This window comes from Mesoplodon bidens, assembly GCF_964165515.1.
Source record: "Mesoplodon bidens genome assembly, contig: HAP1_SCAFFOLD_298, whole genome shotgun sequence".
Classification (NCBI taxonomy): domain Eukaryota; kingdom Metazoa; phylum Chordata; class Mammalia; order Artiodactyla; family Ziphiidae; genus Mesoplodon; species Mesoplodon bidens.
In genome coordinates this window covers 525,596-548,445 of record NW_027671473.1, presented here as the reverse complement: position 1 = coordinate 548,445, position 22,850 = coordinate 525,596, and the positions used below count along the sequence as shown (strand labels likewise).

At 48.9% G+C, this 22,850-nt stretch overlaps 1 protein-coding gene across 3 annotated transcripts in view; it reads left to right on the top strand.

Annotated features, from left to right (window-relative positions):
- The first annotated feature begins 15,246 nt into the window (after window positions 1-15,246).
- Window positions 15,247-22,850, top strand: part of LOC308611318 (forkhead-associated domain-containing protein 1-like) — a 74,179-nt gene continuing 66,575 nt past the window's right edge. For all 3 annotated transcript variants that reach the window (XM_081260145.1, XM_081260146.1, XM_081260144.1), the window contains exons 1-3: window positions 15,247-15,315; window positions 19,178-19,330; window positions 20,184-20,379. In XM_081260145.1, the coding sequence (XP_081116271.1) occupies window positions 15,262-15,315; window positions 19,178-19,330; window positions 20,184-20,379 (403 nt within the window). In that variant the 5' untranslated portion in view covers window positions 15,247-15,261. The remainder of the gene's footprint in view (window positions 15,316-19,177; window positions 19,331-20,183; window positions 20,380-22,850) is intronic.

Genomic DNA, 22,850 nt, shown 5'->3' with positions numbered 1-22,850 from the left:
CTCCACGGATGTTGAAAACTTGCAGCTTCTCATACATACCATGTTCTCTGTGCACACAGGTTCACCTACCTGCGATTCTCTGCCCAGGCCCTCTCTACCAGGATAATTGCATCTGGGCTTTCTAGGTCTATGAAGACAGTCATGCTTCATCCCTCTGGCATAGTTCTTGTTTTTTTTTTTTTTTTTTGCATCGTTGTTGGAGTGTAGTTGCTTTACAATGGTGTGTCGGTTTCTGCTTTGTGGCAGGGTGAATCAGTTATGCATGTGCATGTGTTCCCATGTCTCTTCCCTCTTGCGTCTCCCTCCCTCCCGCCCTCCCTGTCCCACCCCTCTAGGTGGTCGCGGGGCGCCGAGCTGATCTCCCTGTGCTGTGCGGCTGCTTCCCACTAGCTATCTATTTTATGTTTGCTGGTTTATATGTGTCCATGGCATAGCTCTTCGTATTCTGTGTTGTGAATATACTCTATGTGCTCACATGTCTTATCTTCACTAGAATGTGAGCTACTTGAGGGCAGGGGTCTTTGCATATTTTACACCTGTATGGAACTCTAAGACCTAGCAGGGTGCCTGGCACAGGATAGATACTCAATAATTGCTTATTGAATAAATGAATGGATTATGAGCTCCATGAAGGAAAAAAAAAAAGAGCTGAAGGCATTCCAACTGATGCAGAAAGTTGCCCTGATTCCTGATGACTTTCTGGTTCCTGGTTTCTTTCCTTGGAAAGGCCCATTCCAATGCCTGCCCTTGGGTTCCACTAGGACTTTTTGTATCACTCAAGATTCTCTGGTTGCAACCAACAGAAATCTCCTGTGGCTAACTTAAACAGAAAAGGAGTTTACTGAAAGGAAATGCGGAAGGTTAGAGAATCAAAGGGCAAGCAAAGCTGAGGAGTCTGAACAGGCAGGAGCCATCTTTTCTTCCCCATAGATGTCCCCTTTTTTGCTTCAGCCGGTTTGAGTTTCTGTTATTTGCAACCAAAATGGCATTTACTAAGACGCTCTGCACAGCCCCAACTGGTAGCTCTGAGAAGCTACCAGCGACCTTTCTTTCCCCTGACGTTGTACCAAGGGACAGCAAGGTACCTGCAGTCCCCCCACCAGAACTCCCAATCTTCTGATCCCCCAAGAAGCTAAGCCAAACAACTTCCTTCCACCCTTGCCAGTGGGGGCCCATTTGGATTCGTGACTTTGCAGATAAGGTGCCCTTCTCCAGCAACTTGGCAGAGCCAGCAGTGCCTGCTGTTGTGGAAACTGGGGTCATGAACTGTCTATGGAAGAAAACAGCTTCCCCTGGATCCGTGTTGCAAAGTGTGTTCCTGGTAAGTGGAGTGGTTTCCAATTTTTTAGCGTCTTAGGAATGAAAGCAATACACTAACGATGAGAGGAAACCCAAAATCTGCTAATGCATTTATTTTTTATTATTATTATTATTTTTAAAGTTATGGCTGCATTGGGTCTTTGTTGCTGCTCCCGGGCTTTCTCTAGTTGTGGCGAGCAGGGGCTACTCTTTGTTGCGTTGCGCGGGCTTCTCATTCCATGGCCTTCTCTTGTTGCGGAGCACAGGCTCTAGGCATGGAGGCTTCAGTAGTTGTGGCTCGCAGGCTCAAGGACGCAGGCTCAGTAGTTGTGGCGCACGGGCTTAGTTGCTCCGCGGCATGTGGGATCCTCCTGGACCAGGGTTCGAGCCATTGTCCCCTGCATTGGCAGGCGGATTCTTAACCACTGCACCACCAGGGAAGCCCCTCATTTACTCTTAATGCTTCCCCCTGTTGAGGACAAACAGGAGAAAAAAGAATGGGCAGGGCTTCCTTGGTGGCGCAGTGGTTGAGATTCCGCCTGCCAGTGCAGGGGACACGGGTTCATGCTCCGGTCCGGGAGGATCCCACATGCCACCGAGCGGCTGGGCCCGCGAGCCATGGCTGCTGAGCCTGTGCGTCCAGAGCCTGTGCTCCACAGCTGTAGAGGCCGCAACAGTGAGAGACCCACGTACCGAAAAGAAAAGAAAAAAAAAAAGGGCAATAGCAAGGTTCCAAATGAGCTGAGAAATGACCTTCTAAAAGGGCTCTCAATCTGGCCTCTGGTAGATGTCTGTCGGGGTTTCAGCCCAGCCTAGACCCTCCTCAGGAGAGAAGACGTTTAGGGCTTACAGTGGGCTGACTGGTGGCCCCAAAGATCTCAGGCTCTAATCCCTGGGACCTGAGAATGTTACCTTACAAGGTAAAGTTTTGCGGATATAAGGATTTTGAGCTGAGACTATCCTCGCCCTAAGTGCCATCTGTAAGTGTACTTATAAGTGAGAGACAGGAGGAGATTATATACAAAGAAGAGGCGGAGGCAGTGACCACAGAGGCAGGACTAGAGTGCTGCACCTACAAGTCAAGGGATGCCAGCAGCTTCTGTGGTTAGAGTCTTTTGAACTCCTTGGCTTTTCAGCTCCTGGGCTGTAAGATTTGAATCCGCAAATGCCCCAAGGAGAAAAGCTGCACCAAATGTCAAGCTTGCGTCTGTGTTTCCCTTCTCTCCAGAACTTGGCCCACATGTCTTGGTGTCTCTCTAACATTCAGATGCCAGCGAACAGATGTTTTCTTACTTTATCCAGGTTTTCTAAAATTTCTTTAGACTTCACCTGATCTTATGTTATTATTGAACTACCATCTCAATTACCCCTAGGAAGAAAATTTACAATTTTTAGAGAAAATGGAACCCTGGTACAGTGTTGGTAGGAATGTAAACTGGCACAGCCACTGTGGAAAACAGTATGGAGGGTTCTCAGAAAACTAAAAATAGAACTACCATATGACCTCGAAACTCAACTCCTGGGTATAAATCCGAAAAAAACAAAAACACGTGTTTTCAAAAACATGTATTTGAAAAGATACATGCACCCCAATGTTCAGAGCGTCATTATTTACAATTACCAAGATATGGAAGCAACCTAAGTGTCATCAAGAGATGAATGGATAGGGGCTTCCCTGGTGGCGCAGTGGTTGAGAGTCCGCCTGCCGATGCAGGGGACACAGGTTCGTGCCCCAGTCCAGGAAGATCCCACGTGCCAGGGAGCGGCTCTGCCCGTGAGCCATGGCCGCTGAGCCTGCGGGTCCGGAGCCTGTGCTCCGCAATGGGAGAGGCCACAACTGTGAGAGCCCCGCGTACCGCAAAAAAAAAAACACAAAAAACCCCCGAAACAAAACAAAAAAAACACCCCGTGGGTAGTCAGAGCAGAGGGCCGTCACAGCTCATCCCCCTGTGTCGTGTGCCAGGCATGATCTGAGCACTTGTACACGTGTTAACTTATTAAAATACTTCTAACAATCCTATCAGGTTGGGACTACCATCACCCCGCGTACAGACGGAACAAAAGGAAACAGAATATGGTGTCCTCCTTGTGTTCACAAAGCCCGTTAACTGGCAGAGACAGGACTTGAAGGCCACAGTCCGGCTCCCGAGTCCATGCCATGCTTTACAGCCTCCAACTTCGTTCATTCCTAGAGCCACCTGGGAAGGAGGAACCAGGCAACTAAAGACTGGGTTTGAATCAGACTCCACGTCTGACCAGCCACATGATCCCGAGCAGGGGGCCTCGCCTCTCTGAGTCTCAACCTGGCTCCCTTGCAAAATGGGCACATTAATGGGAACGTCAGCCTCCAGCAACGCTGTGACGAGTATCAGTGTAGCATGTGTGAACGGGCTCTGTAAACTCTGGAGTGTTCTGTGAGGTAAAAACTACCCTCTATTCTCATTAGAGGGAATTCATTTCATAACCTGCTCCTGGCTCTTGAACTTTGCTGTGCATCCAGTCAGTGCTGGATGATCTGGAACCAACAGCTGGTCTATTTATGGCTGAAAACCCACAGGTCATAGGAAGACAGCAGCACCGGAGCCCCTGGGTGGCCACAAAGATAAGGTCCATGTCTCGAGGACCAATGACATGGTGGTCACTGAAGGAACAGGCCCCCTCCTGCCCCTTCCACAAGTGACAACTGAAAACCTTGGTTTCCCCAACACCCCGATCCAAGATCAACCCGACTCTTTGCCCAACGTTGGAGAAGTACCGGCGTGTCCTGCAGGCCTGGCTGGCCCCCTCTGACTGTGTGTTGCCTCCTTCCACAGATCAGTGCCCTACAGCAAGGCTACAACTAGGTGCTGGGCCAGACGCTGTCTGAGAGAAACTTACAAATCACCTCCCGGAAGCACGAGGCCGAGAACTTAAGGAGGGAGACCGCCATCACGTCAGGTGAGGCCCTTCTGCATTCAGGCCCCAGAGCTTCTGCCCTCCCCCTGCAGACATCACCAGTCAACCAGCACACCTGTGCCCGTGACCTGGGTGCAGCCTCAGGGATCACCTGTGTCGGTGCATTAGAGTTCTCCCTCAGTGGAGGTTTCTTGCTGCCCAGTTCCGAGGGCAGGGCCAGGTAAATATTTGAGAGAATGGTATCTCTTGGCTACAAGGTCTCCTGAGCACTGGCCCCACCAGGGAGAACACAGGTCGCCTTGTGGCTTGGGTGGTTCCACAAAGCAGCCTGAGTGCAAACTAGAGCGTGGACAAAATGGGGTCACTCCTTTAAGGCACCCATTGTCTCACCCATTTCAGCCGAGTGCACTTGGGCCCAAGGGAAACCATTTTCTAATTTGATCAGAGGTGGTTCCCTGATAAAGGGCTTGGGTTGGGAGAGGGGCAGCCAACGCACAGCTGTGGCTGAGCTTTTATTCCCTGGATTCCTTCATTGCTTCAACATGTTTCTTGAGCTCCTACTAGGTGTCAGGCCCCGTTCCAGGCTCCGGGGAGGGAGAGCCAAGCAAGACAGTCAGATTCCTGTACTCACAGATTCGGGAGGGGGTGACAGACAATAAAAGTAAACGGATGAATAAACAAGCCCACTTCAGAGAGCAGTGGTGCTGTGGAGAAAATAAACTGTGTGTCGTGGTGGCCAGCGCTTCAAGGGGGGAGGCCAAGGGGGACCAGCTTAGTGGGTTTGCAACCATGGAACTCAGGTGGGACTTGAACCCATGGGCTGGGACTCGAACCCAGTCAGACCCCACTATCTTTTAATCGAGATCACGCATCTGGTCTCGGGACTTAATAAAGCTCAGGTTCTTTATGTCTCATCGCAGAAAGAATCCAGTGAGAGACAAAGTAAGAAGTGGATTTCTTTAGAGAGAAACACACTCCACAGACAGAGTGTGGGCCATTTCAGAAGGCTAGAGGCCCCCAAGTATGGGGCAGTTAGTTTTTATGGGCTGGGTAATTTTATAGGCTAATTAGTGGGAGGATTGGGACAACTCTAATATTTTGGGGAAGGGGCGGGGATTTCCAGGAATTGGACCAACACCCACTTTTTATTTTTTATTATTATTTTTTTTCTGTACGCGGGCCTCTCACTGTTGTGGCCTCTCCCGTTGCGGAGCACAGTCTCCGGACGCGCAGTTTCAGCGGCCATGGCTCACGGGCCCAGCCGCTCCGCGGCATGTGGGATCTTCCCGGACCGAGGCACGAACCCGTGTCCCCTGCATCGGCAGGCGGACTCTCAACCACCGTGCCACCAGGGAAGCCCCACCACCCACTTTTTGACCTTCATGGTCAGCCTTGGAACTGTCCTGGTGCTGGTGGGTGTGTCATTTCGCTCATGTATTACAATGAGCCTGTAATGAAGCTCCAGTTCCCCTGGAAGTCGAATCTTATGCCCCCTTGGACCTAGCCGATTCTAACCAGTTCATGTTGTATCCTCCACGGCTATGTCCTTCTTTTAGAGCGGACCTGTTTCAGGTGGGCAAGGACAAGCCAAGGGCAAGAGAGGCTGCATGGAGTGAACAGGGGATTGTGGGGCTGGGCAGGGTCGGGGGGTCTGCGTTTTTATTCCAAGGGTGTTGGGAATCCAGTGGAGGTTTTTAAGCAGGAACTGACATGCCTAGAGACCTGAAGAGGATGGGACCACTCACAGACGAGGGGAGGGAGAGAAGCAGGTGACAGGGAGGAGGCAGTGAGCCTCGGAGGGGACCATTACTCTGAAAGCAGCCAGCGCGTAGCAGGAAACATGCCCACAGCTGTAGAAGCCAGGCATAGCATTGAGTCGCACGTGAATCCCCATCTCTGTATGAATCTGTGCTTTTCTTCTGCCTCACTCTGCAACTTAATCACACCCAGCCCCACCCACTGCTGCCCCCAGGTCTCTGCTTATGCTCCTCCCTCACTTGGGATGTCCTCAGATATTTTCTGAGCACCTCCCCCAGGCTAGGTGCTGTTCTGGGCACCAGGAATGGAAGGATGAACTCGCTGGTCCTCACCTTCCTCCCGTATGTCGGCCAGTGAAACCTCATCCAAGCATCGAGCCTGTCTCAGATCCCTCCTTCTCCAATCAGGGAGTCGGACAGACCTGGGTTGGGATAACGCTTGAGATGGGCTGGACCCACTCAAAGTGTGGCAAGCCCCAGAGGGATTTCCAAGTAACTGAACTGTGTCCTGGAGGCAAAGCTCATTTTTAAACTGAAATTCTGGAGCATTTTGTGCTTTATTTCATAGACATTCTTGATTGATACCTACCACTAAAACTGGGCCTGATGTTCTTTCAAGAAAAGAACCGTAGGAGATAACCCAATACCACTGCATTTATGCACCCTTCTTCCCACTTTTATTCAAAATGATACTACAATGCAAGAGGGAAGAGATATGGGGAGATATGTATATGCATAACTGATTCACTTGGTTATAAAGCAGAAACGAACACACCATTGTAAAGCAATTATACTCCAATAAAGATGTTTAAAAAATGATGCTACAGTAATGGAGTAGTTATCTATTGCTGCATAACAAGTTACCCCAAAATGTAATGGATAAAACCCCAACCAACATTTATTATCTGTCCCAGTTTCTGTAGTTCAGGAATTTGAGCGGGGGGTGACTTAGTTCTCATGAGTTGCAGTCAAGATGTCGGCAGGGGCCTAAGTCCTGTCATCTAAAGCCTTGAGGGGAGCCGGAGGATCCCCCTTCAGAATGGCTGCTCATGTGGCTATTGGCTGGAGGCCTTAGTCCCTCAGCACACATGCTTCTCTCTAGGGCTGCTTGAGTGTCCTCACGACACAGCAGTTGGCTTCCCCCGGAGTGAGTGATTCAAGAGGGAGCAAAGAGTTGGCCACAGTGTCTTTTATGACTCAGCCTGAGAGGAAACAGTCCGTCATTTCCACAGTATCATATTGGTTACCCATGGCAGCCCTATTCAGGGTGGGAGGGGCTACACAGGGCATGAATTCTAGGCAGCAGGGATCATTGGGGCCATTTTGGAAGCTGGCTGCCGAGAAAAATAATAGGCGCCATGGAACAAACATAATTTAGCCACTTTGTGTTCTTGGGACATACCGTCTCATTTGACCCTTACAATAACTCTGTGTGGGACAGACAGTGGGAGGTGAAATAGCTTGTCCAAGACCACCAAGGTAATAAGTGGTAGAGAGGGGTCCAAACTCAGAGGACTGTGAAAACCACCACCCCATCAATAGCGTCCAGCAGTGCCCTCTGCCACACGCCCGTCTCCTGGCCTCTGGAGAAGAATTCCTGGACCTTCCCTGTGCTGGGCCTCTGTTTCCCAGGCCCATGGTGTGGCCTCTCCTCCCAGCTTTGCCTGGCCTGTGCCCACAAGGGGCCCCCAAAGGTTTCTCCTCTCGCTGGTGCTGACTGCCCCTCATTCTCACTGAAGCCTCAAACCCTGTTCCGTGGACTTTGCTCTCATTCCCATTCCTTCTCTGGGACCCTTGGAAAAAGCCTCCCCAGTTCTAAGCAGGCACCGGTGGTGGCCCAGGATTGGAAGGTCTTGTCCGAACATTGGCTGACAGCCATGGTGTTGCCAATAATCCTTCCTGCCTCTTTGACCTCCATGAGTCTTTTGTTTTGGTTTGTTTGGTTCTTTTACAGAGATGGTGTCATCTTTGCAAAGAGACGTGTTAGTAAAGGATGGTCATGTTCAACAATGAAAACAGGAGGTGAATCAACTGAAAAGTGAGAACAAAGAAAAGGATCACCAGCTCGAAGCCCTCAGCTCCAGAGTGAGTGTCGGGTCATCAGCAAATTGTAGCTGTGAAAAGCAGACACAGTGGAGTCACATGACACACGGTGGTGAGATGAGGCCAGTGCCCAAGGACAAAGGGAGGGTAGTTGCTGGGCAGGTGGCCAACTTCTCTGAAGCCTTTCAAAGGACAGCATGTATGTGGCTCAGAATAAGCGTAATAGATTTTCAAATCCAGCAAACATTTTCTAACCCCTATTATAAATGAGAATGTTTAATCCCAGCAACAAACACACCTAGGAGCATACACTGCCATTGCAAAGTTTAATATTAAGCAGAATACGATCTCTCTGTGAGCAAGGATGACCACACGGCTGCATCATGGTCCCAGCACCACTGGTTCTCATAATTGTCTTCAAACCAGACTGTTTGAAGATCCAGATGCAAACACGCAGACTCTCATTTCTTCCTTAGACTTTAGTGTGTAGAATGTCTCTATGGAAGATGAACGTGGTAGGCAAGCAAAGAGCTTTTTACATGTAACTTTGACTATTTGCAACTCTTGCCTTCAATGCTAACATTAGAATCCTGACTCTATAGGGTAAGATTTCTCAGTATTTGCATGATGTGCCTGTTTCTGTGAGTCAAGGTAAAACCTCAAAGCTTTCATCTCAGGTGGCAACTCAGAGATTCCCAGAGGCTACCTGATAGCTAGGTCTGCATGGGGGTGGGGTGAGAACAGATCTTGAGGTTCCAAGGAAAAGGCACAGTAAGTAATACCTGGTACGTAGTACCATACCCAGTTTGGAGCTGGTGAAAGGCACTGCATGAGCTTTGGGATCAGACAGACCAGAGCTTTCTTTTATTGTAACTTATTTGGCCTCCATTTCCCGATCTGTGAAATGGGGATGACAAAATCATTTTCCGAGAAGTGGGAGGCTGGTTTTAGTTGTGCTCTTCTGCCTCTGCCCGAGGTCGGCTGCCTGGCCAAGCCCTCTGCATTCGTTTCTCCCAAGCAGAGTGTCTTCCCAGGCATGTGCTATAGCTGTTTAATGTGGTGTGTGTGTGTGTGTGTGTGTGTGTGTGTGTGTGTTGGGGACGGGAAGGGGATGCAGAGCTGGTGCTAAGTAGAAGGAATCTGCAAAGACAGCACCTGCTTGGCTCTTCTACCTCCTGAAGTGCATTTGGATGATTTATGTCCCCATTTCCCCTTCCTCGTTGACCTCGGAATGAGGTCACTTCTCCTCTAGACTGTGCTGGCCAACAGCAGAAGGGCTCGTCACCACCAAGGGTACTGCTCTTGTGAACATTTGAGATGCCTTTTTTTAAATGACATACATCATGTGTGTTAATTTTAGAAAAATAAGTAGATGACATTGAGAAGAAAAAATAAAAAGAGAGGAGGAAATGCTACCTTGAGAAATCAGTGTTAATATTTTCATGTATGTTCTTCCAGTCTTGTTTCTATATATTGCCTAGAAATCAATCAATCAATCATTTTATAGTGAATTTATACTATGCACATTTTAAAAAATTTTAAATACGTATTATTTTCCCATTCTAATAAATCAACACTCTTATCATTCATCTTAAAAGCTACATACTTTCTCCTGGATGTATCCAGTGTTATAAAGTGGTCTGCTGTGCTAAACAACACTTGGGTTGTTTCCTCTTTTTTTTTTTTCTTCCACTGTTACTGACAATTCTGTGAAGAGCATCCTTGAAACTACAGATTTACTTATTTCTCCAGTCATTGTCCTTAAGGTACATTCCTAAAGTGGGAATTGCTGGGTCAGAAGAAGGCACATCCAACCTTATGCACTTAATGCCTGTTGCCAAGGCGACCTCGGGCAAGAGAGCTCCGTTTTCCCCTCCACACCAGTCGGGGCAGTTGTGTCTTTGAGATGCAACCTGCACAAAAGCCCTAAGATGGACCTGAGCTCACTGGCCCAGCCCCCTGCACCCTCACCGGTCACAGCGTGAAAACATCCCAATTCCTGCACCCTAAGTACCCAGACTCTACAAAGCTGGATTTCCCCTGCAGTGAAGCTTGCTGGCTTTTGAAGAGGAATTTAGACGCTCTATTCCTCAGAACTCATGAGAGGGGTGAACTGGGAATGACTGCAGGATCCCGTGCTCCCATCACACAAATGGTCTCGCCTCTCAGAATTCAGAGGTGTGATTGGGTTATACAGCAGGAAACACTCCTGGGCGTGAACACAGGTACTTGGGACCCCCAGCCAAGCCCCCGTGGCCTTGTCCATTTTATGCACAGTGCTCAGTGCTGAAAGAAGAGTTACAGAAGGAAGATGCCCAGAAGGAGAACTGGGAAGCCCAAGAGAAAGAGTTAAAACTCTGCAAAACCGTGCGTTGAACCTCCTGACCCCTAGGTGTCCACTGAAAGCCTAGATTATGGCCTTGAGGGTTTGGGACGGGTTCCTTGGCCCATTAGCTAGCAGAAGCTCTGAGGCTTTCTGGGTGTTTGTCTGTTAATGTAGTCTCCTAATTCCTTGATTTGCTGGCCTCAAAGAGATGGGTGAAAAGACCATGGAAAACACACTCTCCCCAGATTTTCTGGGCAATTGGCTCAAGGCCCCTCATCAGGTTTCCCCTGGGGAAAGGGACGGGAAGTGGCCACCGTATGCTGCTAAAAATTCACCGTGGTCCCTACCCCTGGACTTGTGATGCCCAGACTTTCATGATCCACTGTCACAAGTTTTATCACAGCCCTGAGCACTGTTATTAACACAACTCTTCTTGAAGTATTTTTGCTTAAATACATTCAATTTTACAACAATTCATAAAAACAAAATAAAAAGCAAATGTATCACTGGCCTTGTATGGAAGGTGAACATAAAAATCAATACAGTGAAAAGATGACCACTCAATGTAAATGTTCACCCCCTGTACAGGCCCGAACCCTTGTGCACATCACCAGGCATACGTTTTCCATCCGTTGGGAAGGACGGTGCCTGGGACGGGGGCAGGAGACGTGTGTTCTTCTCTCTGTCAGGAGCACACTTCTCTGCCTCAAATGAGAAAAAAGAAAAATGTCATTGTTCTTTTCTTCCAAACTGTGCCCATTGTGTCTTCCAAACAGCCCTTATTTAGATTGAACTCAAAAATGTGCCCCAAGGAAAGAGACTCTAATGAGTGGATAGGTATCTTATACTGTTTAATCCAGGATCCATGCTGATCTTCAAAAGAAACTCAAATTTTCCCTCACCCAGCCCTTTCATTGCATCCGTTGAAAGAAAGTCTACTTTGCCTCAAAGATGTGGAATTGTCCCCCAAGGGAAGGAATGAAGCGAATCCCAGACTAGGTTTCTGCCTTAATGAACCGGATGAAATGAGTTCTGAAGTTGACTTCCCTGTTGTTGGAACTCTTTCAGCAAATCCATGACATGGAAAAAGAAATGAGGAAGCTCAGGGTGGAGCTGAAAAGGAGCAGTACCGAGCAGAGCCTGATCTCTATGACGCTGCAGGAAAAGAGCAAGGTATGGCAGGGACAGGTCGGCCTGGGAACCACTCTGGGGCCAGCACTCCACCTGCATCATCTCTGTTCATCCTCACAATGACCCCATGCGGTCTATACTGGTATTCACCCCACTTTACAGTCGGGAAAACTGAGGCTCACAGAGGTGAAGGAAGTTATCCAAGTTCACTTGCATAAAGTAGTTGTGGCAGAACTTGAATCCAGGTCTGCCTGACTCCAAAGCTCCTGTGTGTAACCACTACCCTAGACTGCCTTCAGATCTTAATCGTGAAATTATCTAAGAAAGAATTGATCCATTAAACCAAGGTTGCCAATGATGTTGTTCCAACTTAAATTCTCATATTGATTTTTTTTGTCTTTTTGTTCCATCATTGAGAATGTTTTTAAAAATCTCAACATGTTTGTCATTTGTGTGTTTCTTCTTTTAATATGAACGATGTTTGCTTTATATATTTTGAGGCTGTGTTACTAGGTGCATATGAATTTAGAATCCTAATACTTCCTGTAGAGCAAAACTTTAGATCATCATGAAATGTGGCTTTTCATCTCTAGTAGTGTTTCTCCCTTAACGTCTCCTTTGTCATTTAGCTTCATCACTGGCTTTCTGTTGGTTAGAGTTTTCATACCATATCTTTTTCATATGTTCTCTGTCAATTTTTGTCTTAAGGTTTAGACATATGCCTTCAAATAGCGTATCATTTTTACAAAATCCAGTTTGACATTCTTTGACTTTTAGTCCATTTATATTATGTAATTACTCGTGTACTGGGGTTTAAATCTAGCTTCTTGCTCAATACCAGTTGTACCATCTGTGCTATGTTCCTTTTTCTGTCCTTTCTTGCCTCCTTCTGAGTGGATGGTTTTCTCTTATTCCACTTTCGCCCTCTATTAGCTTGGAAATATTTCACTTTTTTACTATTCTTTTAGTAATAGTAAGACAATAGCATTCATCCTTGACTCACCAAAATCACACATTAATTAAGTTTTTCACTCTTCTACTATTCTCTTAGTAGTCATCCTGAAGACTACAAAATGCATTCTTTTTTTTTTTTTTTTCCTGTACGTGGGCCTCTCACAGTTGTGGCCTCTCCCGTTGTGGAGCACAGGCTCAGCGGCCATGGCTCACGAGCCCAGCCGCTCTGCGGCATGTGGGATCCTCCCGGACCGGAACACGAACCCATGTCCCCTGCATCGGCAGGCGGACTCTCAACCACTGCACCACCAGGGAAGCCCTGCATTCTTAACTTACCAAGAGGCTATAGTAGTTGATAATTACGCCCTTCTCCTTGACAGTGCAATGAGTTTCAAACACCTTAACTTCACTTACCCCCTCCAGATTTATAAGCCATTGCTGTCATTTTCTAAACTCCTCTTGATAGTTAATACCCCACAAGATATTATTAGTGTTTTGCTATAGTCAGTATTATATCCACACATTACCCTTACTGTTGCTTGTCTTTTCTGCATCTCTGATCACCCACCTGGGTTCATTTTTCTTGTGTCTGAAGAATACCCTTTAATGTTTTCCCTCATCGTGGCTCTGCTGATGACAAATTGTCAAATGTGCCTGTGTGTCTGTCTGGAGATGTATATTTAACCTCCATTCTTAAAACACATTTGACTGCGTATTGAATTCTACAATGGCAATTCTTTTCTTTCAGCACATTAGATATGTCACTATTGTCTTGTGGCTCCTATTATTTCTATTTAGAAGTCATCTGTAAGCCTAACTGTTGTACCTTTGCATAATCTGTCTTTTTCTCCGGTTGCTTTTAAGATTGTCTTTTCCCTTGATTTCCAGCCGTTTTATTATGGTTTATCTAGGGGTGGATTCAGTTTTATTTACCTCGTTCAGAGTTCGTAGGGGCTTCTTGAATCCCTAGCTTGGTGTTTTGCCTTAGTTCAGGCGCTTGGGCTCTGTACCACACATGCAGTGGGGAGCTCCTAAGGCTTCTGAACAAGTGACTGATGCAATGACATTTGTGGACAGTAATCAGGGTGAAAATGATCGTTACAATTTCTCACGTACTAGGCGTTCCCTTGAACATTTCATCTCTTCATCTTCACAACAGCACTGTGATCTAGAAATCATCCTCTCCATTTTACAGATGAGAAAGTCAAGGCTACTAGTTACTAGTAAAGTAACTAGCCCAATGGCACAGTCGGTTTTGTCTGACTCCAGGTTCGTTTGACTTCAGTGACGCTGGCGTAGCAAACAGCCACATGCTACTGTTTACACTGAAATTAATGAAAATTAACTAAAATTTTTAGTTCAGTTCCTCCGTCACACCAGCCCCATTTCGAGTGCTCGATCCCCAGATGTGGCTGGTGGCTGCCGTATTAGACAACACAGCCTCGCTCAGAGTACCTGTACCGTTGCAGAAAGTTCTGTTGGACAGAGCTGCCTTACAGCTGGGTAACTCTCAGAGTACCGTTAAGATTGCACTGGAAGAATCTAAACTCGAGGCGAGGAGGCCAGTTATCACAGTCCAGCTTGCATGTGAGAGGGACTGGAGGACAGGAGTGAGACCACTGAGTGTGAGAGAGGGAGCAGGGCGGCCGCTGAAGGTGACTCTGAGGCTTGGGGATGGGAACGGGGGCTGTTCATGCAGAACACAGATAAGGGCAGAGTCCAAGGCTGGACTTGGCTTTTGCAGCATATGAAAAAGGCTGCTGACATACAAGTCAGAGCATGCTTAGACCTGGGAGAACACTAAGGCCCAGAGAGCTTAGATGACTTTTCCAAGGTAACGGAGCTGGGTAGAGGCTCTTCCACTGGACCACACTACTCAGAAGAAAGCTCTTAAGGGCTTTTCTGGGTCTTTTATTACATCCCTGTGATCCCCCTCTTCAGATCCCTGAAAACACAGCCTGTGAATTTGTTTCAGCACAAAAACTTTCCATTTATTTATGAGAGTTTTCCTCATTTCCTGTTAGTGCCAGGGCCCAGGGCTCAGCAGGTACATCCAAGAATTGAGCAGCTGCGAGGCCTACACTGGCCAGCCAAGGGTAGCGTGGAGCACGCCCAAGCTTACCGTGCGTTGACTGTTACCCAAGCAAGGGGGGAAAACTAGGCAAGCTTCTCCACTTTAAATACCTTCCTTGGCAGGCTGCAGTTCTTAATAGACATTGCTTTAGCAAGCCTCCAGAGAGGTTACCACCAGTGAGTGTGTTCAAAGTGGTAACGACAAACAGTTATGATAATAAACCCAATCATAACATTTCCAAGTACCCATCACGAGTTATTACAACGAGACTGTATGGCGGACATTCCCGTCCACCTTTCCTAGGTTACAACAGTACTTAACACACTCACAGAGCCCTTAAGCACTATGCCAAACATTGAATCCCCACAATAACTCTATGCAGTGATACTAGTATCATCATCCCCATTTGACAGATGAGGACACTGAGTCACGGAGCAGTGAAATAACTTTCCGAGTGTCGTACGGCTTGTTTGGGACCGAGCTGGGATGGGAGTGTGCGGTAGAACATAGTTGAGCCCCGGGTGCAGAGCTCGGCCCTTTCCCGTAGGGGGCAACTCCCTGTGAGTTTGCCTCCACCCTGTGCATGCCTGTGACCCCTGCTGCTGGGCTGCAGCTGTCCCTACCCCTCAGGGACTCCCCCACGGCCACTAGCACCCCCCCAGAAGAGTTTCCCCAGAGGGCATGATGATCACATTAGCAGCAAGCCCACACTTTCATCATCCTTTCAGGTGGAAGAGAAGCTTCGGGAGGATTCCAGAAGGAAATTGCTTCAGCTGCAAGAAATGAGGAACAGAGAAAACCTCATTAAAGCCAATTTGGAAAGGGCAGTAGGTCAGGTAGGCGTGCTGCAGAGCCCCTTCACGGGCCCGTGCTCTCCACGGAATCCCGCACCCAAGCGACCGGCAGGGATGAATGAGGAGGAAGACGGCCTGGCTTAGTTCACCCGCTTATCTCAGGGGCAGGGCTTTGTGTGGCTTCCGCGTCCCCATGGATTTCACTAAAGAGGCTTTTCCTTCTGGGAAGCTGCCCACTTCAGTGTTTGCTGTTGCCTGAGACCCTGACCAAGCAGCCAGTCCCAGCTCATGGCCCACGCCAGTGAACCAGCTGTGCGGTTCCCTCTTGGGAAGGGTTTGAGCTCTTGACCCCGGTGGTGTTTCTAGCACTTTCTCCTTCACATTTTTTGTCCTGACATTTACAGCGATCTTTCTTCCTCTGGGACCCCAAACAGATGCTACAGTCAGTGTCCCCAGGGAAATGCCAAATTTCTGTTTGTTTGTTTGTTTGTTTGTTTGTTTTGTTTGGCCGAACCGCGTGGCTTGCAGGATTTTAGTTCCCCAACCAGGGATGGAACCCGTGCCCCCTGCAGTGGTGCGTGGAGTCTTAACCACTGGAGCGCCAGGGAAGTCCTGTCACTTTTCTTAATAAAGTAAAGCCCAGAATACCACAGCTTATGCCAGGTGGAGGTGGGCAGGGTGGGGAGTGGGCCATTTCCCAGGACTCTGACCCAAGATGGCCCAGTGGCCCTTCCTCTGACACGTGGCACAGACATGAGGGCCAGAACATGCAAACGAGCCTTCACCAAAGGCTAAGGGAGAGCAAACGAGAACCCAAGATGGGGCACTGGCCCTCCAGAACACAGCCCACCGAGGGCAGCCCATCTTGGACCCCCTCCACAAGGCATCCTCTCCTGGCAGCCACGGCTCCAGGGGGACCAAGAACGTTTTGCGTGTATGTGTTTGTGCTTTTCTTTTTCTGGGAGAGTGAATCCACCTCGTCACTCATTGGATGCTCAGAAGGATCTGTAAACCACCAAAAAAGGTTAAGAACCACGATCCTTAAAGGAGCCCTCCGTCCCACCCAGCTCAGCTCCCAAAGCCCTTGCGTTTGGTAGCATCCAAGCCTGAACCATCAGTGTGACCGGAATTTGTCCCACGCACTGAACTTCAGAGGCAACCACAAGTTAAATGACGATGCTGACCCTCAGGCAGGTTTGAAAGCCTCTTCAACCAACTTCCACACCATCACCCCCGGTGTCCTTTCTCCTGCAGGGTGCCGACCCCTTAGCAAGGCAGAGAGCCCGCCAGCCTGGGCTTCCCTCCGTGCACCTGGGCTACCCCTCACCTTGCTGGCACTCTGCACCCACTGCGCACACCCGCCTTGAGGGCATGATCTGCGCCACTTGCCGAGCGCCTGGTCATGGCTCTGGCCAGGGGTCATCCAGGAAGACCCTCAGAGACACTGAGATTCCTCCAGGTCTAGACTCGAGAGAGAAAGGATGAACAAGGCTTCTCTGTGCTGCCTGGGCCTTCCTGCTTCACCCCCTTGTCTCCACAGCCCGCTCCCGGCCTGAGGTCCTGCCCTTCCCCAGGCCAGTGACCACAGGACTCAGCCCACCGTCCAGCAGGACCTGTCCCTCCCCACCCCCACCCCCCACCAAGCAGTCCTGTAGGGCGCCTCTGGTGATAACGCGGGCCATTGCCCACAGGGCCCTCTACATAACCTCTTCCTCGGGCGAGCTAGGACCCTCCCTTGGCCATGAAACCAGCAGACGACCCAGAGTCCCTCCAATCACCCAGCTGGCTTCCAGCAGGATGACTGCAGAGGTGTCCTTAGGAGAGTCACAATTCCTCTACTTGGCTTCCCAGAGCTCCCTGGTGTGCAGCAGACTCCTGTGTCTTAGGACCTGTTCACGTTCTCATTGATTGTGTGGCCCTTGTGGTCCTTCAGGGCTCTGTTTTAGAGCCTTTCATGACCACATTTTGCCAGTGAGCCAAAAACCCAGGCCAAGGGCCATCACGTTGGTAAATTTCCAGAGAAACGTGGGCTTCTTTGCCGTTCAAGTCTCATGAGCCTGGGGCATCTTGAACTCGTCATTCTAGAAGCCCTGATTTAATTTAACTGCATTGTTTCATCATCCATAATATGAAGACACCAGCATCAGGGAGGCACTCAGTAAAAACTGGCTGAACTGAAGGAGAGGACTTTGAACATCTGACTTGACAGGTGTTTCTGTTCTAAGCATTCGATGAACGTTTATTGAGTGCCTGCTGTGTGCCAGGCACTGCACCAGGCTCCGGGGACCTGGAGAGGAATACAGGAGACGTCGTCTTCAGGACACAAGGTCTAAGGCACAAAACGGCAGCAGGCAGCTCCTCCTTCTCTCCCCAGGCGCTCTTGCTGATGACACGAGTTACCTGGGCTGACAGCCTCAATGTTTATCTCACATCCTGGTGCCAACGTAGCAATTACGGAAGAGCGCTCCTGGCCCTGGACTTCCCACTGGATAATTGGCAGCAAGTGGCTCTTCCGAGAGCCCGAGACGTGTGTGTGCTGACCGTGTGCGTCGGCTAGGTTAAGCGGGCACACCTGAAAAGTCATTAAAACCTGCTGTCCCCCTCTCTTGTGTGGGCACTGCCCCTTCCAGTGAGAGGTGAAGGTGTTAATTACCCATAATGACCACTAAAGGCGTGCAGAGCCTTCTCACCGATTTCTCCCAGACCCAGCGATGGAGGCGCCTCCCCTAGCCTCGCAGCTGCAGCTGCGCCACTCACCTCATCCCCTTCCCTTTCTTTGTGCTGCAGCTGGAGCTTTTCAGAGGTCAGGTCCTCAAGGCCACTTGCGGACGCGTGAAACCGTTCCAGGACAAACCCGTCTCCAATCAGCAGGCTCGTCTCTCTTCCCCACTTTCTCCTTCAGGGACCCGGGGCTCCAGACACTGGGAGCATATGTTCCTGTTTTTTGTTGGTGGCACATAATTTTCACACTGTTGCTACTCCATAAAGATTTGTTTTGATTTTCTGGGAATTCCTGGCTTTTCAAGTAAAAGCCAGTTAAACTCCCTTGTAGTGTTTCTGTGAAAATCAAATTAAACCACCCAGGACTGTGTCTGGTCGGCAGACCCGCACGGTGAACCTCCGTTAGCCCCGCGAGGAAAGGGGCGGCCTCAGCATGGACGGTGCGTCCTCGCTCGCTCGTTCCTCCTGAAGTGGCAGATGGCAGTGAGGGTGGGCCTCTGGCTGTAACGATGCCTTATTATCCTTCCGTTTATCCTCTCCAACCCTGGGTGTCAGCGCACGGGTCACAAGATCACACCACGGGCTGCTCTCAGACGACCTCCTTTTTAGGAGCCCACAGCATCAGGCTCAGCGTGATGAATCCCTCCCAGAATGCAGAAGAATCTAGAACACACTCGTGGCCACATGACAGGCCTTTGGCTCTTAAAAAACCATCTCTGATCCTGGGAAACATGCCCCGGTGACAGAGCCAATATCCACCCTCCAGAGCCATCCCCAAAACACGCCAGGACCTCCCTCCTCCGAGCTTAAGCTGAAGCCCTCCATGTCCCCTCCCCCCAGAGCCACCCTGCATTTTAATTAATTTATTTATTTATTTTTGCTGGGTTGGGTCTTCGTTTCTGTGCGAGGGCTTTCTCCAGTTGCGGCGAGCAGGGGCCACCCTTCATCGCGGTGCGCGGGCCTCTCACTATCGCGGCCTCTCTTGTTGCGGAGCACAGGCTCCAGACGCACAGGCTCAGTAGTTGTGGCTCACAGGCCCAGTTGCTCCACGGCATGTGGGATCTTCCCCGACCTGGGCTTGAACCCGCATCCCCTGCATTGGCAGGCAGACTGCCAACCACCGCACCACCAGGGAAGCCCCACCCTGCATTTTAAATCTTTTTTTTTTTCTTTTTCTCACCAGTTACTAGAAAAGAGCACCAGGGTCACAGAGGACAATATCAACGTTTGGCAGAAAAAGCAGACCCTGCAGAAGGAGACCCAGCTCAGCAGCTGCAAAGAGGAGGAAATCACCCAGAACATTAAGAAGCTGAAGACATCCTTAGACAGTTGCCAGGTGCCCCCTTCTCCATTCCTCAAATGTCCCCTGTGTCTCATTTTTGTGCTCCTTGTTCAGGAAATTGTCCAGCTCTGCTTTTAGTCCACCTTTTCTCTTGTTGGAGAAATCTGTTTGAGATCAGAAAACAAAGGACCTCCAGAAATGCCTCCCAGGTGAACTTGGTGTGGCCAAGGAGAAGCTGCCCGACACACTCCAAGTACTGCCTTTGGGAGGCCCCAGACCCTGGGGGAAAAAAAAACAGCCCCGTGTTATTTCCAGAGAAACCAAAGAAACATTCTGCTCTTTATTTGCAGTTTTCTTTTCTGTCCCAGCAGTGGAAGGCTGCTCTTACCCTTATTGGACCAGAGGGTCTGGCAGAGCCCCCACTTCATGGCCCCCATGCAGGGATCCAGCTTATCACATCAGGCAGCTGCTTCTGCTTTCTCTGGAAATATGCAGCTGCTATCTGGGGAGTCTGGGCAAATGTTGGCTTGTCAGCACTCTTTCAAATCAGGAAACCGCACTTTATGACCAGCTTGTGTGTTGATCTCAGCAGGAATTCTGTAACCAAATTTGCTTCCCCTTTCAGCCAAATCGTCCTTGGCAATTTGGCTTTGGAATTGCCTATACCTAAACAAAGGGTCTCTTTGACCATCCAGAGTCCCAATTAGAGTGCACGTGAAATAAAAGCTGCCTCCTTCCTTCCGCCCCCCCAAAAAGGGAAGTAGAACTGGGCCGTCACAGGGCGGCCAACATACGGCCCTGCCTGCTTCACGGGCCCGTCAAGAACACTGCTCTGTGCGGGTCACAAGCGTCAGGTGGTATTTCTGGCGATGGTGCCCGGGCTCCTCACGACCTCATCTCTTTCCAGGCATGCATGACAATGTCTTGCTGTAGCAATGACCTGAAGAAGGAGGTCGACCTCCTGCAGCACCTGCAATTCAGCCCACCTGTCTCAGGGCTCCAGAAGGTGGCGCTGGACATCTTGCGCCTGTCACTGTCCTGGCTGGAGGAAACGGAGCATCTCCTCCACGAGGTGGGGATCCAGTTCTCCAGCTCCGACAAAGGTGATTGAAACTCTTTTCTCACATAGTTACATGACTGAAATATTGCGTTGAATCTGATCACGATGGGACATCTGTTGAGGGAGGCTTCTTAGGTATGTGGCCAAGTGTTCCCTTCTCCAGACTTCACTTTGCTTCACCACTTGAGAAGCAGTGTTCCTGGAAAAAAGTACACAAGTGCGACGTGATTACTGGAGAAAAAGGAGACGTGACAGAGTCAAAAGGAAAAATCGAAATTATGCTCCATCTTCTCTCTCAGAAGTAACCCTATATATACATAGAGAGAGCAGAGACGTTTTTCAGAGCAGTTTTATGTTCATGGCAAAATTGAGAGGATGATACAGAGATTTCCCAGGTACCCCCTGTCCCCACTCATACACAGCCTCCCCCATGTATCAGCATCAGCACCAGAGAGGTACAGTTGTCAGGACTGATGAACCTACATTGACACATCCGAATCACCCAAAGTCCATGGTTTATATTAGGGTTCACTCTTTTTCATTTTAATTTTATTGGAGTGTAGTTGATTTACAGTGCTGTGTAGGGGTCACTCTTGGTGTTGTACATCCTATGGGTTTGGGCTTGGACAAATGTGTGATGACATGTATCCACCATTATAATATCATACAGAATCGTTTCACTGCCCTGGCCTTTCTCGCCTTCTGAGATGGCCCACGCTCTGTCTGTGGAGTGTGTTTCTCTCTAAATAAGTCCACGTCTTACCTATCACTTTGTCTCTCACTGAATTCTTTCTGCGATGAGACATCAACAACCTGAGCTTCATTAAGTCCTGAGACCAGCAGGTCCACCAATAATGAGGCCCACCCCGGGGAGGACCCAGAGGCCCTGTAAATCACGATGCTCCACCGGGAAGATGGTCCAGTCCTGAAGGTGCCTTTGATCCCAAATCTACTGCCCTAAGCAGAAGCCAGGGAGCATGGTGGGGGATGTGGTTCAGATCAGGCCATCTCTGAGCAGATTGGTGGATTCTGTGCACAAAGTCCTGGTATTAGGTCAACTCGATTTATGAGTTTCACTTCTCAGGTCACTCTGTAACTACACAGTAACAGAAACGACAGAGAATTCATTAAAAGCCACCTGTGGAGTCCATAGAGGGGAAGTGGGGTGGGTGAAGTTACAGATCAGGGACGTGGTAATAAAGCAAAATGATGATAACCCATAAACCCAAATATCTAGAAACTGATATTCTAGAAATTGAGGAAAGTAAAGCTACAAGTTTAACAAAATAAAAAGAAGCAAAGGAGAAGCCAACTTCAAAGCCAGCCTCTGCAATTCCTCCAGGGCAGCGCACATTTGTCTGATTGAAGCCTGGCCCTGCTGTTCTTCAGTGCCTTCCTATTAGTGCCTTAAGTAATCAACATCTCCAGTAATCCCTCTGCAGTGTTCAGGAATTCAACTCGTCATGGGGAAACCTGTGGTTTGAGGACTTATGTTTTTAAGAAACCTTCTTTTCTTTTCAAAACTGGACATTTTTATTTCAAATAAAAGAACCTATCCCCCCCCAAAAAAAGAATAGTTTCACTGCCCTGAAAATCCTCTGTGCTCCCTCCCAGCCCCCGCGCAGCCCCTGGCAACCACAGATCTTTTTACCATCGCCATAGTTTTTGCCTTTTCCAGGATATCATGTAGTTGGAATCATACAACTTTTCAGATTAGTTTCTTTTATTTAGTAATATGCATTTTCGTTTCCTCCAAGTCTCTGCATGGCTTGATAGCTCTTTTTTTCTTTTTAAGTGCCCAATAATATTCCATTATCCATTCACCTACTGAAGGACATCCTGGTGGCTTCCAAGTTTTGGCAGTTATGAATAAAGCTGCCATAAACGTCCACGTGCAGAGTTTTGTGTGGACATGTTTTCAACTCCTTTGAGTAAATACCAAGGGCGCGGTTGCTGAATTGTGTGGTTAGAGTACATTTAGGTGTTTTTTTAAATTTTAATTTATTTTATTTTATTTATTTTTGGCTGCGTTAGGTCTTCATTGCTGCGCACGGGCTTTCTCTAGTTGCCGCAAGCGGGGGCTACTCTTCCTTGTGGTGCACGGGCTTCTCATTGCAATGGCTTCTCTTGTTGCGTTGCATGGTCTCTAGGTGCGCAGGCTTCAGTAGTTGTGGCACGTGGGCTCAGTAGTTGTGGCTCACAGGCTCTAGAGCACAGGCTCAGTAGTTGTGGCACCCAGGCTTAGTTGCTCTGCGACATGCGGGATCTTCCCAGACCAGGGCTTGAACCTGTGTCCCTTGCATTGGCAGGCAGATTCTTAACCACTAGGCCACCAGGGAAGTCCGTAGAGTACATTTAGTTTTTAAGAAAACCACAAAACTCTTTTCCAAAGTGGCTGTTTTGCGTTCCCGCCAACAATGAATGAGAGTTCCTGTTGCTTCACATCCTCGCTAGCGTTTGGTATCGTCACTACTATCATATTTTGTGTGGAACTTCCAGGGCATTTTCCCATGG